Here is a 16,276-nt window from a genome sequence, read left to right as displayed (position 1 = left end):
AAGCTGCCTGTTTTCCTGTTCAAGTGGGAGGATGGAGGGAATAACATTCCACAGACAATGTGAAAAGGCAGAGTGAGATTGCACAGGATCCAACATATCATCCTGAAGTTTAACAAGTCAACACTCCCTGCTCTCCTCTGTTCCCCTCTAACTTGAGGGTTTTTTTAAAATAGTTGTTGTTGGCCTTTTCAATGCGAAGAACTGGTGCTAATTTACCCTCTACTCTGCTACCACTGGTAGGCAAGTGGCATTAAATGTGTTTTAAAAGTATGTTTAAATTGAGATTCATGCACCTTCTGGCTTTACCCTTCTATTAATCCTTTATTCAAAATAATCATAATATTGAAAGTTTTTAAAATAGTTTGGAAGTGGCTTTTTTGCATCACCTAGTGTAAAATGTTAAAGAGATTTTGTTACTCTAGTGTACATAAATGTTCCACCACAACTCTCTGGATTGCCGATACATGCATTTCTATCTCTTCTTTTTTTCCATGCTCCTTATCACTTTTTTTGGGAGATGTTCTTCTGCTTTTTCTTATCTGCTTGTCTTTTACCCTTGACCTGGAGCATTTACACATTAGTGCTTACTGAAATACTTTGTGGTGAATTTAGAGCAAAATAAATTAAGACCTTGCAGTTCAAGATAGTCGAGCTCTGTAGCTGGCTCCACTTGTGCAGCAGTTCAGTACACTATAATATGTAGACACTATTGGCACTGGCAGACTGTTCATCATCTGTCTGACAGCAGGTCAACGCTGTAAGCAAAACAGCACTTGGCTACTTGAATTCAAGAATCTAATGTTTTCCCCCCAGTAAGACCTGCAACCTGGTTCAAATAATCCAGACCTTACAATTTTTGAAATTGTCTGCAGTGGTGGACACAGCTATTCTTTTGTAACTGTTCGTTTTCTTTAAAGGAAGTCAAGATAGTTTGCACTTGAAGGGTACTTGGACAAACCTCGGATGCCTGTTAACTTGAGTCAAGCTGGAATTTGTGTGAAAAGCTGAGCAGTTGCTTCCTGGCTGCTGGGAAAAGATTCTGCTTTCAGGTAAGTCTGGAAATAAGCTTGCTGCATACTTATCTGCTTTAGGCTTTTACCAGTTGCAGAGTGGAATTTACTAGTAATAAAAACCTGATTATTTTATGTGCTGAACAACAAGGATTTTTGAGAGGTCTTACAAAGTTCTCTTGAGGGGGCAGGGGGTGGGGGAGGACTGTTTGTGTGTGCTTGACTGAATTTCTTGCCTGCATTTCCCAAGAGAACAAGTGCTTCATCTTCTTCATTCTCACCACCCGTATCTTTGAACATCCTTTTTTCCCTTTACTCTGTCTTCTACCTTAAAACTAACCACTGTGCCCTTTGCAGACACTGGGGTTTTTTTCACAGTGGGAGTATTTGTCATTCCTACTAGATCTCAAATGGAAGTACTGAGGTTCAGTTAATGGTCCTGTAGACTGCAACCTTAATTGCTTGGAGACACCATTTGAGGAAGCAGTGTACCCTGAGGACACTATGTCCTTAAAAGGATAGGAAAATTGAGTCCTTAGTACGATGTGGTTTCTGTCCAAGAAATGTATTCAGGTCTTGCTTAAATAAGAACACCAAACACTCCATGTTTCTCACTGTGCCTCTAGTACTAGTTATCCTATAGATACATGAAATGGCAGTCAGAATTAAGTATGTTGTGGCATCTCATAACATTGTCATGTAAGTTTAAAGAAGTGTATTTACTGGCTTCAGCAAAAGCTTTGTTCAATAAAATTCTGTTATGGATATGACAATATTATCTATTAGGTAACTGGTATAAATTTCTGTTTTACTATAATCGGATGCTCTCAGCTTTGTAGGACTGAATTGTAATGCAGAATCATACTCCATACTTACATTGCAATAGTTTATTTTAAAAGCTGGATCAAATAGATTGAAGAGAGAAGAGCTTGTGACAGTGTGGAGAAATGCAGTCAATGCAAATTAACTTATTTAACATTTCTAGTGTAGAGACATCCAATATGGCGGTAGCATTTCATCATTAAAGAACAGATGATGTTGATAATTTGCAGTTATTTAATATCTTCCAGGTTCTCAGGGATGGTGATTTGAAGAATCAGGTTTCCGATATGAACAAAGTAAAAACATCATCTGAAAAAAGGTAAATTTAATACTATGGTGACTTCTCAACACCAAGCTATATGAGATTTGTGAAAAAAGCAGTCTATATCTTAATTTTAAGATAGACAAAATATACGTTAATGGGTCCCTAGTAAGTATGTGTAAAGTGATGTCCTGAAACGCTGAGGGAGTCAATATTGATTAGCATAAAGTAGCTTCACACTTAATAAATAACTTCTTAAATTTAGAATTTTCAGTTAGTGTTAAGACATGTTCAAATATAAAATGTACATTAAATTTCATTGAAACAACTATCAATTAATTGTTTTATGCAAATATTGGCAAAACATAAAATGATTTCTGCTGAAAGAATTAAAGGACAGGTTTATAATACTGTATAAGAAGCCATGAATTTTTCATAAAATGCATATCATTCTCCAACAGTCCTGCAATCCAACACATAGCTAGGACAAACAAGAGTGAGATTACAGAAGATTTCAAGAGTTGAAAACTTGTGTTTGTTATTTTCATTGATAACTTGTTTTAGCAAATATCTGAAAAAATTATGAGATTATCTGTGGAACGCAACATGTCTGTTAAGCATCAGGAAACTATGGAAAGGTGTTCAGTCTTACTCTTTTCTTAAGCGAGCACAGGTTAAACCACCACATTAAAGCAAACCATCTAATCAGATTTAAAAAAAAAATTGTAAAGGCAGCAAAATAGGGAATTCTGGCTTCAGTCTTGGCTCTCTGAAATACTGATTATTGTCTAAATGAATGGATGAATTTGCATGAAGGACATACTCTACTGTGGATTAATTTTATATCTTGGGATGGATTTAAAATTTGAATTTAAATGGTTGCATGTAGAATAATTTTTGCTTTTGCTGACCTTAAGAGTCGAATGGTTTGATATCAGAGACTGGCTGTTCTTGTTTGTGTGAGAAATAGATCAAAAGAAATAGTAAAGAAACTGATATGTTTTCTACTGATGGTATATTAGTTCCTTAGGCATTATGATAAGCAAAGTCATACTCTCTGTCAGCAATGGGTTTTCTTGGAAATACTACCAATTATAATACGTAAAGTATGCGAACACAAAGAATACTAGATTTTTGCAGAGTGGCTACTTAAGTACCGTTTATTCTTCTTTAGTTATTGAGTTAAAATGGAAATTTCCATCCCTGCAGTTCAAAACAGTTGTTCCCTAAGTCGTGAATAAATTACGGTGAATTTATTGTGCAGAGGTAGCTCTGAGCTAATTGGAAGTATCAGGTCTCCAAACATTATTTGGTAATGTGGAGGTGGTTGAGAAACAAAGTAATGTGGAAATGGTTTGCATTGGAATAAAATGAAAATAAACTCATGAGAAGCCTGCCTACTTTAAAATAGCTTTTTAATGGGTTGCTCTAACATGCTGAACACGGAAGACCTGTTTGCTGTGGGGGAAGAAGACACTCCCCGATATGTCAGTGTTCTGGCTGACTGCAAACAGCAGTTTCAGAGGAAGTAGGTACGGTTGGGAAACTGAAGGTTTCTGGTGACTTCCTTCATTTCACCATTGTCTCTTGGAAGGCTTCTTACAAGATGAATAGCTGAAAATCATTCTAAGACAACTGAATTTTTATATGCTGCTGTGATAGCCATTAGCGTTACCTTTCTCATTGTGAGCAGACACTTAGAAAGGTGTCATGATGTAGTTTAGCATTTGCATAGCGAAAGTAGTGTGCAGTGAGTAATGGAGAGTTGTGAATCTAGCACTTCCTCATAATTAAAGAATGCTTAAACTTTTTGGGAATTGGGGGGACTGCAAGAAGTGTCCCTGCAGTGAGGGAATTTTCTTTGCAAAGAGGCTTTCTTGTTAAGGCAGTTCTTTTTCAAATGTGAACCCCTGAAGTCCTGTGTTCCTCACTGTTGGGGCAGTTGCTTCCTTTATATCTACTCACAGCTTTCCTAACCAGAGAAGGAGGAAATCCGCAAAGCTTTCTCGTTAGCTGAGTCATGCTGTACGCTTTGGCAACAGTTGAGATGACAGCAAGCTTGTTTGTTCATGCTTCCTTTCTGCAAACAAGGTGGTGGTGTGAGGGGCGTTCTGAGCTGTGGCATTTGAACGTGGGATGGAGAAAGGGTTTCCTGCCTCCGGAGTCATGCAGTGTATGGGATCAAGTAAGCCTGGTGAACTGTACCTCAGGACACTTAAAGAAAGTCTGAATCCATCCCAGTATAATAATTATCGGTTGTCTTCAGAATTCATGCGATTTGGGTTAAATAGTGAAAGACAGAGGTGGCAAACCTAGTGGTTGTGTCTGCGGGAGTCAGGGAGCAGAAACCGAGTAGCTGTCGATCCACCATCTCTTTTTTTTTTTTTTTTTTTTTGTGTGTGTGCAGAAGGGTCCTGGAAGAACTAACCAAATGGATGAGGCTGCGAACAGCCAAAAGTGGTTTGAGTTGTCCTTGAAAATACATCTGATTTTTCATGTGTGAGAGTCACAGATCCCATGAGCACAAAAGTGGCATTAAAATACCACATACATGTTTAAAGCTTTACTAAAGTAACCACTGCATGTGATTGCTATCAGGAAGCTAAGGCAAGTGCTCTGGAGTAGAGCACTGACAGGATACCAGAGCAGTGGTAGTTGAATGCTGTCAGAAGGAAGCAGTGCACAGTTTGTTTTTGGATGTGGTCTGTCTTTCTGTTTCTGGTTACAGTTAATGACTGAAAATATTTAGAGTTTTGACTAATGATCTGAAAGAGAAGAAAGAGTTCTTGTTAAAATTGCAGACAACTTCAAGCTGAAAAGATCTGCAAAAATATTGGAGTACCAAATGATTTCGAAATACTCTTGTCAAATGCAGAAAATGGTTAAGAATATTGATGGAAATATGTGCAAGGTACTGTGCTTAGGTATACCACTGGAATGGATAAAGGACAGTCACATTTGTAGTGGGGAGAGCCGGAAATAGTAAGATTATAGCGCAGGGAGAAAAACTTTCAAATGAAGGGATACAAAGTGTTACAACAGGGTTGCCTTTGCCCTCGGTGACTACAGAGTGCTCTTCCGAGAAGGCTGTAGAATGGGTGGGGTGAAAAATGTCTCTTTCAGTAACAAGGGTTCTTCACATTGTGGGAAAACAAGTTTTGTATGAAGGGCTGGCCACACTGTTCAGGGTATTCATGTGCAGTTCTGCAATGTCAGCAGCTTAAGAGGAAATCTAGCTCTGACAGGATACGGTTTTTATTGTGCCATCCTGACTATTCCCTTGGTTTACCTAGCTGTTGGATTAAAAATACTGAATTCCATGGTGCCTCTCTGTTTTGGAGAGCTGTCTTCTAGTTTTGGATCCTGAATGGTTTGTTGGTCAAAATGTACATATTTGCATTACAAGTATCGGAAGGAGTCCCATTGTAAATTGGGCTTCAGTTTGGCTTGTAGGTCAAATGGGTTGTCACAGCAGTATTACGTACAGGAGCAGAGTCAGTCAGGCTGGCTGTCGTAATTCCTGTCCTACAGCCTTTTAGATTTACTGTGCAGACATTGAAAGCTGTCACGGTGTTATAACCATGTCCTGGTTTCGGCAGGGATAGAGTTAATTTTCTTCCTAGTAGCGGGTACAGTGTATTTTGGATTTAGTGTGAGAATAATGTTGATAACACACTGATGTTTTATTTGTTGCTAAGTAGCACTCATCCTAAGTTAAGGATTTTTCAGTTTGCCATGCTCTGCTGGCAAGCACATGCACAAGAAGCTGGGAGGGAGCACAGCCAGGAGAGCTGGCCCAAACTAGCCAAAGGGATATTCCATACCATAGAATGTCATGGCCAGTATATGAACTGGAGGGAGTTGGGCGGGAGGGGTGGATCACTTCTCGGGCATCTGTCAGCAGGTGGTGAGCAATTGCATTGTGTATCACTTGTCTTTTTCTTGTGCTTTATGTTTTGGTTGGTTGTTTTGGTCCTTTTCATTACTGTTATTATTATGTTTTATTATTATTATTGCTAGTATTACATTTTATTTTACTTTAGTTACTAAATCGTTCTTATCTCAACCCATGAGTTTTATTTATTTTTTTTTTTCCCAATTCTCCCCATCCCACTGGCAGGGCAGAGGAGTGAGTGAGCATCTGCGTGATGCCTAGTTGCTGGCTGGGCTTAAGCCCAGACAAACCACTATGTATACTAGTGTAGAATATTAATAAACAAGAGTACAATTCTTGTTTTAAGAAGAAAACTCAGTCATAGCTAGAAGGAAATCAGGACTTTAATTTATATTTCAGCGTAGACTCTGGGCTGGTGTTATTTTCAAGAACACTTTATTGGGTATGCTGAAGATGTGAAGTTTATTTGGCTATATTTCTGTTGGAAGACTGCTTGTAAGATGAATAGCCTAAAACCATTCTGAAGATACCTCTTTAACCGCTACAATGAGTGCTCACTGCCCTTGATAGAAACTCTGGCCCCAGGAGGAGATTATACCTCTAAATCTTAGGACTTAAATTGTTATGCCACCCAGTAGTGAGAATGACTTACCCTTCCTAAACCTTTTAAAACTTTTAGTAATTATGGAGAAATTAAGTTAGATGCTAACTTTCTGTACCTGGTATATTACTTCCATGTGCCAGTGTTGCTTGAATTTTGCAGGCTGCAGCAGTCAAAAATCAGCTTTGCGCTGAAAGTTTAGTGCCTGTAAATGAGTTTTGTCTTTACAAAAACTTGTATCTTCTTTGGTTTTTTGTTCCTAAGGGTCATCTTTGCTTTCTTGTCTTGTTTCCAGCTTTCAAACTACATTCACTTCATTGTGAGACCAATGATACACCACAATGGAAATTAAATACATGTGTATACAGACACACACACATTGAAGCAGCAGTTCTGTTACACGTTGATTTATATGTGGGTTGGCTGGACTCTTGTTTTGATTGTGGAGCTGGTGAAGATAACATCCTTTGGAAGTTTGTCAGTTTGTACAGCAGATCAACAGAGCTTGTGGATTTAATTAAAATCTTGGGTTTATTTTGGAGTATTTCCAGTTCAGTGGATAAATGGAGAAGTAGAAGTAAACAAAACAAAGCTTATGCAAGTGGTAATGGCTTTATACTATTCAACCTGGGTTTAGATGATGAGAAAGGATTGGAGGGATTATGCTTTACTTATCCAAGGAAAGTAATATTTCAGCAACCAAGACAGATATATTTTAGATCAAAAAATACTTTTAAGTCAAAGTCTAGCAAATAACTGGGAAGGTGATATACTTACTTCACAATATAAAATTATTTTGATTTAAGCTCTATAATTAGTATAACCATTTCTTACTACTGATTTTAACAGCTTGTAAGTATCATCTGTAACCTGAAATTGTTTTTTGGTTATGCTTCTCATTTAGATGGAAAAATGGAAGTGGTAGAAGCAGTTTCCTCAGCAGTTTTTATATCAATTTGCTTTCATGACAGTACAACCATTGCTGTCAGCTACATTTTTTCCTTGATTTTAACATTTTTGTCCACATCTAAACAAATTATTTTAGTAGAGTTAACTGTGTGAAACCTTTTCACAGATGTAAAATAAAAATCAAGGAATAATAATGCCTTATTGTTAGAAACAAAGCTGACAGTATTTATAAAGCCTAATGTTATATACTTTAGTGTTATTGCAGATAGTCAGAACAGTATGTGTGTAAAATGAATTATTGTTGATTATTGCGGGACTCTAATGTTACAAAATTGAAAAGTCAAGGTAGTTAATCCTTGGAAATCATCATTTCCTGTAGTTGATTACATGACTATAATTCGAATGTTAACCATTTGTCTAAAAATTACTTTCATGTGGGAATGTGAATCTCAAAACTATTCTGAGTAGTTATCATGTAAAACTGGAAAGCAAATAATTTCTAGACTGACTATTTTGAATACTATAAATATTTAAATTTATTGTTTATCTGTAATTTGCCTATCTATATGAATGCCTGGTTCAAAATTGTTTCTTATATTAAAATACATTTTCAAGGCAATTTTATGATGTCAGGCCAAAATACCCTTGTGTTCAAAATGAATCCAAACTGATGATAGTTTTGGACACCTTCCAAAGTTTTTCTTTAAAATTGTGTTCTTTTTCTTCAGCTGGTAGGTTCTGGCTTGCTCACTTCATGAATGATAATCTTTTCTTTCACCTCCAAAACACCAGCTCTCTAAGACAAACAGTCTTTGGGACTGTTTGTAGCCATTTTTTCCTTGAATGGCAGGTTTGATACAGTATCCTGGCACTTAACATAAACTATATTAAATATAAGTTACTCTAATTGACATAGATAAACAACATTTGTACCTATATCTGGAGTTTATTTGCTGCAACCAATTTCCCTGTTCACAGTTGCTCTTGGAGATGCTGTTAAATATAATTAGTCTGCTGCAATGCAGGCTTTGCAAAATCTGTAAATTTGCCAGAATTAAGGAGAATTAAGACTGTTTTTCTATCGAGAGAAAATATGAAGGTGAATTATCCACTCCCCTTACTCTGACATGGGATTTCTGTTGTTAGTATTTTTTTTTGATCTGGTCTAGATGCGAAAAGTGAATGTAAAAAAATCTTTCTTGTAGTGTTTCTACCAGTTCTCGGACTATGTCGCTGCTGTCACAGCTGGAGAAGATCAATTTGGACTCTGTGTTAGGAGAAGCAGACAATGCTAGATACGTTACCTCAAAGATCCTTCATCTGGTTCAGAGTCAAGGTAAATATCTAAGTTGTGTGGGTTTAGTAGTTCTCCTTTAGAGCCTTCCTCCTTATATTTCTTCCTTGCTGGACTTTTCTTTGTTTCTTTTTGGTGAACTTGATTGTCTATATGTTTTTGTCCCTGATTGTTGAAAGCACCTGTTTAAGGCCCTGTTTAATGCTATCTGGTATAGTATTGCTTACACTGAGTGCGTTCTGATACAGCGATAATTTAAGTAATAATTCACAATATATGTATGTGTGTGTGCATATATATGAGAAGTAGAAGTATCTGGAGGAGGGCTTTCTTACAGATTTTTTTCTTTACAGTTTCTTTTCTAGGGCATGACAAGATTGTTGAACAAGTAAAAGCAAAAATGAGTGTTAAAATCACTTAAGTCTTTTACTTAGTTTTATATACATATATGCAGTTTTAAATAGGTTTTATTATTAGCAGTGTAGATTTTCTGATCAATCTGTATATGATCATGTTTTTTTTTCTGCAAGCTAGAACATTAAAAGTGGTCTTTTTCTCACTGGCAGAAAAAACCAGGAAGGAGATGACTTCTAAGGGCTCTACTGGAATAGAAGTTATCCTGTCAACGCTAGAGGTAAAACTTTTTAATCTGTGTGGTTAAGGGTACATAGCAAGTTTTCATTTTATCATTGGGCTTTGTATTATTAAATATGTTGTTATCCTAGCTAGTCTCCAAAACTTGTGTAGGACTGTAATGATTAGATATGGTCTTTAAGTATCATAACCTACATAAGAATTTCTCCCCCTTATTTTTAAATATTCAAGAAATTATTTGGCAACTATCAGTTCTAATTAATATGTCATACTACAAACTAGATTTTAATTGGTTTTGTGGTTAATTCAGGCTGCATAGTGGGATGGTTAGCTGGGTTATTACATCTTAAGTTCTGTTTGATTTAGTGGTGGCAATTTCTCTGAGCTTTAACTATCTAAACCACTGTATCAGACTTCCACATTAAGCAAAGAAATCTCTCTGGTTTTCATTGCAGAATACAAAAGATCCTCAAACTATTCTAAATATATTGAATATTCTCATTGAGGTAGTCTCCGTTGGTAAGTTTTCATTAAGGAACAATTTGTGATTTTTTTATTCCTGTATTGTTCTGCAGACTGGTTTTTTGTTTGTTTGTTTTCTTGGTGTTTTTTTGTTTGTTTGTTTCTGACAATTGCTAAAGCTGATTTATATGCAGAATAAAAAACATAAGGACTGAAGTCACTTTTCAAATAATCATACACAAATAATTTATGTTGCTGCAAGTCTTAATTCCAGCATGTTCTTAAATAGTGCAGTCACACTTGAAGAAAATATTGCTCTTCTAAAGACTCTCTTTATGATAACTGTAGCTTTGATACTTAATTTGTTCTTTGGCTTCAGAGATATCAGTTAAGTTTTAATTTCTAGGTGGTGGTCGGAGAGCCAGCGTCTTAGTCACTAAAGGAGGGACACAGATCTTATTGCAGCTGCTTTTGACTGCCAGCAAAGACACTCCACCAAATGAAGAATTAATGGTGCTTCTTCATACTCTTCTTGCAAAAATTGGTCCAAAAGGTGATAATGATATACTTAAGTAATATGGCTTAATACTTTACAGTTTCATGACTGAAACTTAAGAACAATTTTCTTACTATTATTGTATAAGCATCCACGTACTCAGAACTGGTAGAGAACAAAAGGAGGAGTAAAACAGAGGGGAGGATAGAATGGTGAAATATAGATAATGCAGAGTTGACATTATCAGTAGAAGGAATTCACAGTTCATTTATTTTTTATAATAATTTCAAAATTAGTTTGATTGATCTTGTATTTCTTTGATGTCAGACAAAAAGATTGGCATGAAAGCAAGAATTAATGGTGCCCTCAACATATCATTGAATTTAGTGAAGCAGAATTTGCAGAACCACAGGCTAATACTGCCATGTCTTCAAGTATTAAGAGTTTACTCAACCAACTGTAAGTATTGCAGATTATTTTCTTTCCCATGTGATATTTTATCTAGACAACAATTAAAATACCAGATCTAAATGCTTGTTTAATGTTAGATGTTTAAAATAATTATTTTTAGCAGACACTTTGCTTTTTATATTGTCAAATCGCTTAAATTCTAATAAAAACTGTGAAGCATATTTGTATTTCTGTATATCTTTGGGTTTTGTTCAGTGTGTGTGATTATATATACGTAAATATATATATAGTTGGGCGGGGTTTAACCAGTGCTATTGGATGTGTGGAATTTTGAGTCATCTGGTTTGCATAAGTGCTGATGCTTTAAGATCTAAACCAGAAATGCTAACACTGTGCTTGCAAAAGCACTTCAAATTAAATAATTATTCTCTTTATTATACATGCTCATGTTTTTTTTGCTTTTTATTATTTTATTTAATTCCTGATTGCTAATTTAAAACTTGGTTCACACAGGACATATTTTATTTCTTTATTTAACCTTTCCCTTATTCCTTGTCTTGAAGTGCCCTACTATTGGACTAACATTCTTTCACAAGAGCCTAATTAATTGTTTGGGCAGGCAGTAGGAAGTTGATAAAAATAGTGTGGTTCTTCCCGTGTTTCTACTGTTGGTTAGATGCTCTTAAGTTTTTCCTTTGAGCTCAAAATGACCGTTAAACCTCTTAAAGAAGTGTGAGAAAGTGAAAACATAACCACATTCCTCCAAGAGAATTGATTTGATGATCTATGAGATCATGTTTTCAGGACATTCACATGAGCACCTATAATTCATAAAGTCCCAATATTTTTAAAATGTGGAAGCTTTATTTCTGTTGAGCCGTCTGATAATGAGGTAAAATGTTTCTAAATGGAAGACTTTAATACAGATAGTTACATAGCTTAGCTGAAAATTTGCTTCATCCTGAAAATGGGAAATTGAACTGAGTCTTTAATTAGGATTCTGCTTAGATCAATTGTATCTTTCTGTATTTCCCACTCCTTATTAGCAGATAAACTAGTAGTTTATTACACGTAAATGGGAAGTACTACTTAAAGTTTGTATACAGTTACTACCAGCATAGAATCCTAACTTAGATTCTAGTGGTGTAATGTTGCTGCTAATAATGATGAAATTGCAACTTCGGTTCGAGTACTAAATTCTACACTAATAACAGAATTTGTTGTGTTGAAGTCAATTCTTAGTTGCTCTCTTCCACTTTGTTAGGAATGCATATTGCTAAACTCGGTTGGGAATTGAATTTCTGTGCCTCTTTCAGCAGTTTGTATTTTCAGTGGGCATTGGGCTTCAGCCATATATACATCCAGTGTGCATTTCTTGAATGTAGGTCTTAGCATAATTTCTTTTAATTTTCTCCCTTTCAAATAGATGGTAATTTTTTTTTTTTCTGAGAACACACATGCATAATGTGTAGCTCAGGAAAGCTTATACCAACTGGCATTTCTAAATTTTGCAGCAAACGCTTGGCTTTCAAATTGTGGTGGACATACCTATCTTTCCCGATACTGAAGGATAATAGCAGGTCATAGGACTTGTTAGACTTAAGAATTTTAGAAACCCTGCCGTTTTGATAAACTGTGAGACTTTTTTCAAAGAAAAGTCTTTTTATGATATATCTTAATAACAAAGAAAGCAGAAGCGTGCATTGGAAGTAGTACATAATTTTATTTGTAAATTAATAATTAATTTTTTCCTTCTTTTCCAAGTTTTATCAGGATTGGATTATCACACTAATTATGTAGAGAGTGCTGTCTGCTTGTCATTGTATGTCTTAAAGCCCAAACATGTTTAACGTTTTTGTACTTAAAAATTAACTTGCATGGATTTTAGTTTGAGTATATTGATATATTTTTTTTCTTTTGCTTTTCTTATTACATTATCTTAAAATGGATTGTTTTTAACTCTTCCAGCTGTAAATGCAGTGTCCTTGGGAAAGAATGGAGTAGTAGAACTGATGTTTAAGATCATTGGCCCTTTTAGTAAAAAGAACACTAGCCTTATGAAGTAAGTAAGGTCTCTTTAATATAGTATATGGAAAAACCTGAGATAAGTTTTGAAACTTACTTGTAAATGAAAAATTGTATTAGGGAAATCAAATGTAACTCATATTTGAAAGGAGGTGGGAAGGAGAACCACAAATCTGACAGTTTAATTTTACCCAGTAGAGTGAAACAAAATATTTGGATGTCTAGTTACAGTACTGGTAAAATAATATAAATGTTATTTTTTGTCTCTGATATTCCTGTGTGGAAACTGTACAGGGGTTATCCCCAAATCAGGACAAACAGATCAAGACATTCCCGTCACTTTTCGATTTTTTGAATTGGCTCCCACACCTCCTTTGTGGTTTTAGAGTCACTATCTATTTTGTTTTATAATAGAATTTTCTTTCTGTTTTACTTCAAAGCAATTACAGACTCTCAGAGCAAAAACATAAAACACAGTAGTAAGCACCAGCAATGTCTGTCTAGTGGGCTATTGTGTGCTTAAAAAATAAATAACTGCATACCTTAAAGTGGTGACTTTAGATTCCCCACCCAGTGTATTTTTCTCTTTTTTTCTTTAAGTGAATTTAGGGTAAAAATAGATAAGTGGATCTAACTGGAGAGAGCCCTTTCTTTATATATTACCACCTTTTTGAAGTACTTACCTGTGGAAAACTGAATTTTTCATCTGGTTAGCAAAATAGTAATCTCATGTTGTTCATCTTCTAACTTCAGTACAAAAAAAAATAGTGTTATGTTATCTAAGTTTGTGGTCAGTGGAGTATCTTGTAAAAAAAAATGCTCTGCCCCTTTTAAGCTGCAGCTATAATTAGACATATGAACTTGCTATTCCATGATGTGAGTAATCATGATAGCCTTGTTTATAGTCTAAGATCAGATGCATGGAGTCTATCTTTACAAAGAGGGTAAAAATAAGTATATACATTTTCTAGTGTACATCTTGAGTTAACTGAAACAAGATCTTCTTGTACAAGAAAAATCTTACACTGACGATCTTGTATTGTAGTACAGATTGATGAGTATTACTCTTCAATATATTCATACACTGCCAGTTTTGAGCTACAGTTTTCTAAAATAGTGTCATTTGCTTTGTAGAAGTACTTGTTCTGCTGCTAACATAAAAACGTGAGTTTCGGAAGTATCTCATTTACTGAGTACGGTTCATAAACATTACATTGTCATTTATGGTGTCTTTTTGCAAAGGCTGAAAGTTTGAATAGCCATTGCATTGCTATTTTTAAATTTCACCATCAGACTTCAGATATAGCAGATATGCGTGATATTTTAGTAAAATCAAATATTTAAAAGCAAAGTCTGTGATACAGTGCAACCAGGAAGACATGAGCATAGATGCTAAATAAATCTGCTAGCAGTAAATATTTTATATAGCTTTACAGTGTTGTAGATTAAGCTTGCTGGTTGGTTGCTGTTTTGACTTTTCTTGTTATGTTGACAGGGTTGCTTTAGACACACTTGCTGCATTGCTAAAATCAAGTAAGTGTTTGACTACAAAAATCTGTTTGTCTAGTTGAGATATATATATGTGTGTGTATATATACACAGAATAAAACTAATATTAAAGTCTGTGGCCAATGCAAAATCAAGGCTAGAAAACTTAGACGTAAGGCTACAATTGTATCTGCAGTCTCTGGTGCTTTAGTATTTGTATGGTATATATGTATGTGTTTACTAATTAGTTACTGTTTCTTCAATTACGCAGCAGAAAGGCTGTGCTGCTTCTGCACACCTGGTCTGGATCCAAGGTGGAGGAATAGCCTTTTACAGTCATTCATCTCAGGCCTTCAGTAACAGATATCTGTAACTTAGCTCCTATGCATCTTCTTTATACATACATCTGAAAATATCTGTTGGATGGCAGGGCAAAATACAGGGTTTCTTCAGGTACCTTCCTGACTAATTAGGTCTTGGTTCCTCATGACAAGTCTGTCAGTGATGCTCATGAAGTGGAACCAAGATTAACGAAACAATGGTCTGTTCCCAGACGTTGGCTGTCTTAGCCGGCAGAGGTGGATCCTGACAAATGTCATCTGTGCAGATTTTGTGTCAGGATTGTAACTGACAAGGAATTAAAAACTCATTCTCTCTAAACAGTTGTATAAAAGCTACAGCATTCCTGGTAGTTTTAGTGGAGTTGGATAAGAACTGAGATGTGATTAGATTTGCAGAAAACCATTTCAGGCAAATGACAGGAAACTTCTGTACCGATTATTACAGGGTGCTGAGATTTCTCATGTTTGATCTGTGTGATACCTTGATCTTACAGATTTGTGTATTTACTAATATTGGAATTTCTCCTTAGGATGTTTAGGGAAAAAAATATTTCTGAATTATTGTCAGTATTCTGTTCTGTAAATTGGCAGTTAAACTTTAATGTTGAGGAAAGAATTTAAATGTTGAAAAGGTGTGTCTTTAAAAAAGGAGGTCTTGTGCATTTATTTTGAGATGTCTTATTCAGTCCTGAGGGCTTTGGACATTGTAACTTCCTACACTTTGTACATGTAAATCTTTTCATAAGAACACTAATCTCTGGTGTGTAGAGTCCAGTTGTCATACTGATTATCCAGTATTTGGGTAGAGGTATTTTGCGTTTATCAAATTTGAGTGATAGCTGCTGCAAAACTCTATGGATTACAAGCAGTAAGAAGTTTGTTTCAAATCTTCTATCTATGTACACAGTGTGTGTGGATAGAGATAGATATGCTTTATATAAACTTTTTTATTTAATTTGCTATCTGACAGTATCTTACAATTACCTTTAAGTGTAATGCACACTGTTCTTCTGGTAAACCATGAAAATTACATGCAATGTTATTCTGATGAATAAAGTGTAGACTACTGGCCTGAGTTAGTCATTTCTGTTCAGGTTGATGTAAAACTCTGCTAAGCGTGGCTAAAATACTGCTTTAAATGAAACGATTCAGTTATTTGGGTAAAAAGAATACTTTTAATACTGACTTGACAATAACATTGAATCATTGGGCAATTTTTAATTTTCTTTCCTAACTTTTTTATAAAGAAACAAATGCCAGGAGAGCAGTAGACAGAGGATATGTGCACGTGCTTTTAACAATTTATGTTGATTGGCACCGTCACGATAGTCGACACAGATACATGCTGATACGTAAAGGAGTTTTACAGTGCATTAAAAGTGTTACAAACATCAAATTGGGAAGAAAAGCATTCATTGATGCCAATGGGATGAAAATTCTTTACAACACTTCACAAGTAAGTTTATCTGTGTTGGGTTTTTTGTTGTTGTTTTTGACTCTTCAGCTTTAAAAACACATGCTGACCTCAGATTTGTCGTAGTTCTTTTATGATATTCATGGTCATTACTGATTAGGGGGGTAAGGATTATTTTCTGCAGTTGACTGAAGTGGAATGAAATAGTACAGAATTAAATTCATATTTGCTGTTATTTGGCTGTGACTATCC

At 35.4% G+C, this 16,276-nt stretch overlaps 1 protein-coding gene across 10 annotated transcripts in view; it reads left to right on the top strand.

The window, feature by feature from the left end:
• The window catches only part of AGTPBP1 (ATP/GTP binding carboxypeptidase 1), a 76,215-nt gene that overhangs the window by 10,139 nt on the left and 49,800 nt on the right, over window positions 1-16,276 (top strand). For all 10 annotated transcript variants that reach the window (XR_011323288.1, XR_011323289.1, XM_069776655.1 and 7 more), the window contains exons 2-11: window positions 918-1,049; window positions 2,081-2,151; window positions 8,705-8,835; window positions 9,360-9,427; window positions 9,843-9,906; window positions 10,256-10,402; window positions 10,673-10,804; window positions 12,725-12,818; window positions 14,277-14,314; window positions 15,858-16,066. Coding sequence is in view for 8 of the 10 variants with exons in the window: in XM_069776655.1 (XP_069632756.1) it covers window positions 2,120-2,151; window positions 8,705-8,835; window positions 9,360-9,427; window positions 9,843-9,906; window positions 10,256-10,402; window positions 10,673-10,804; window positions 12,725-12,818; window positions 14,277-14,314; window positions 15,858-16,066 (915 nt within the window). In the remaining 2 variants the exon portion in view is untranslated. The remainder of the gene's footprint in view (window positions 1-917; window positions 1,050-2,080; window positions 2,152-8,704; window positions 8,836-9,359; window positions 9,428-9,842; window positions 9,907-10,255; window positions 10,403-10,672; window positions 10,805-12,724; window positions 12,819-14,276; window positions 14,315-15,857; window positions 16,067-16,276) is intronic.

This window comes from Haliaeetus albicilla, chromosome Z, assembly GCF_947461875.1.
Source record: "Haliaeetus albicilla chromosome Z, bHalAlb1.1, whole genome shotgun sequence".
NCBI classification, from domain to species: domain Eukaryota; kingdom Metazoa; phylum Chordata; class Aves; order Accipitriformes; family Accipitridae; genus Haliaeetus; species Haliaeetus albicilla.
This window is presented reverse-complemented; position numbering and strand designations above follow the sequence as displayed.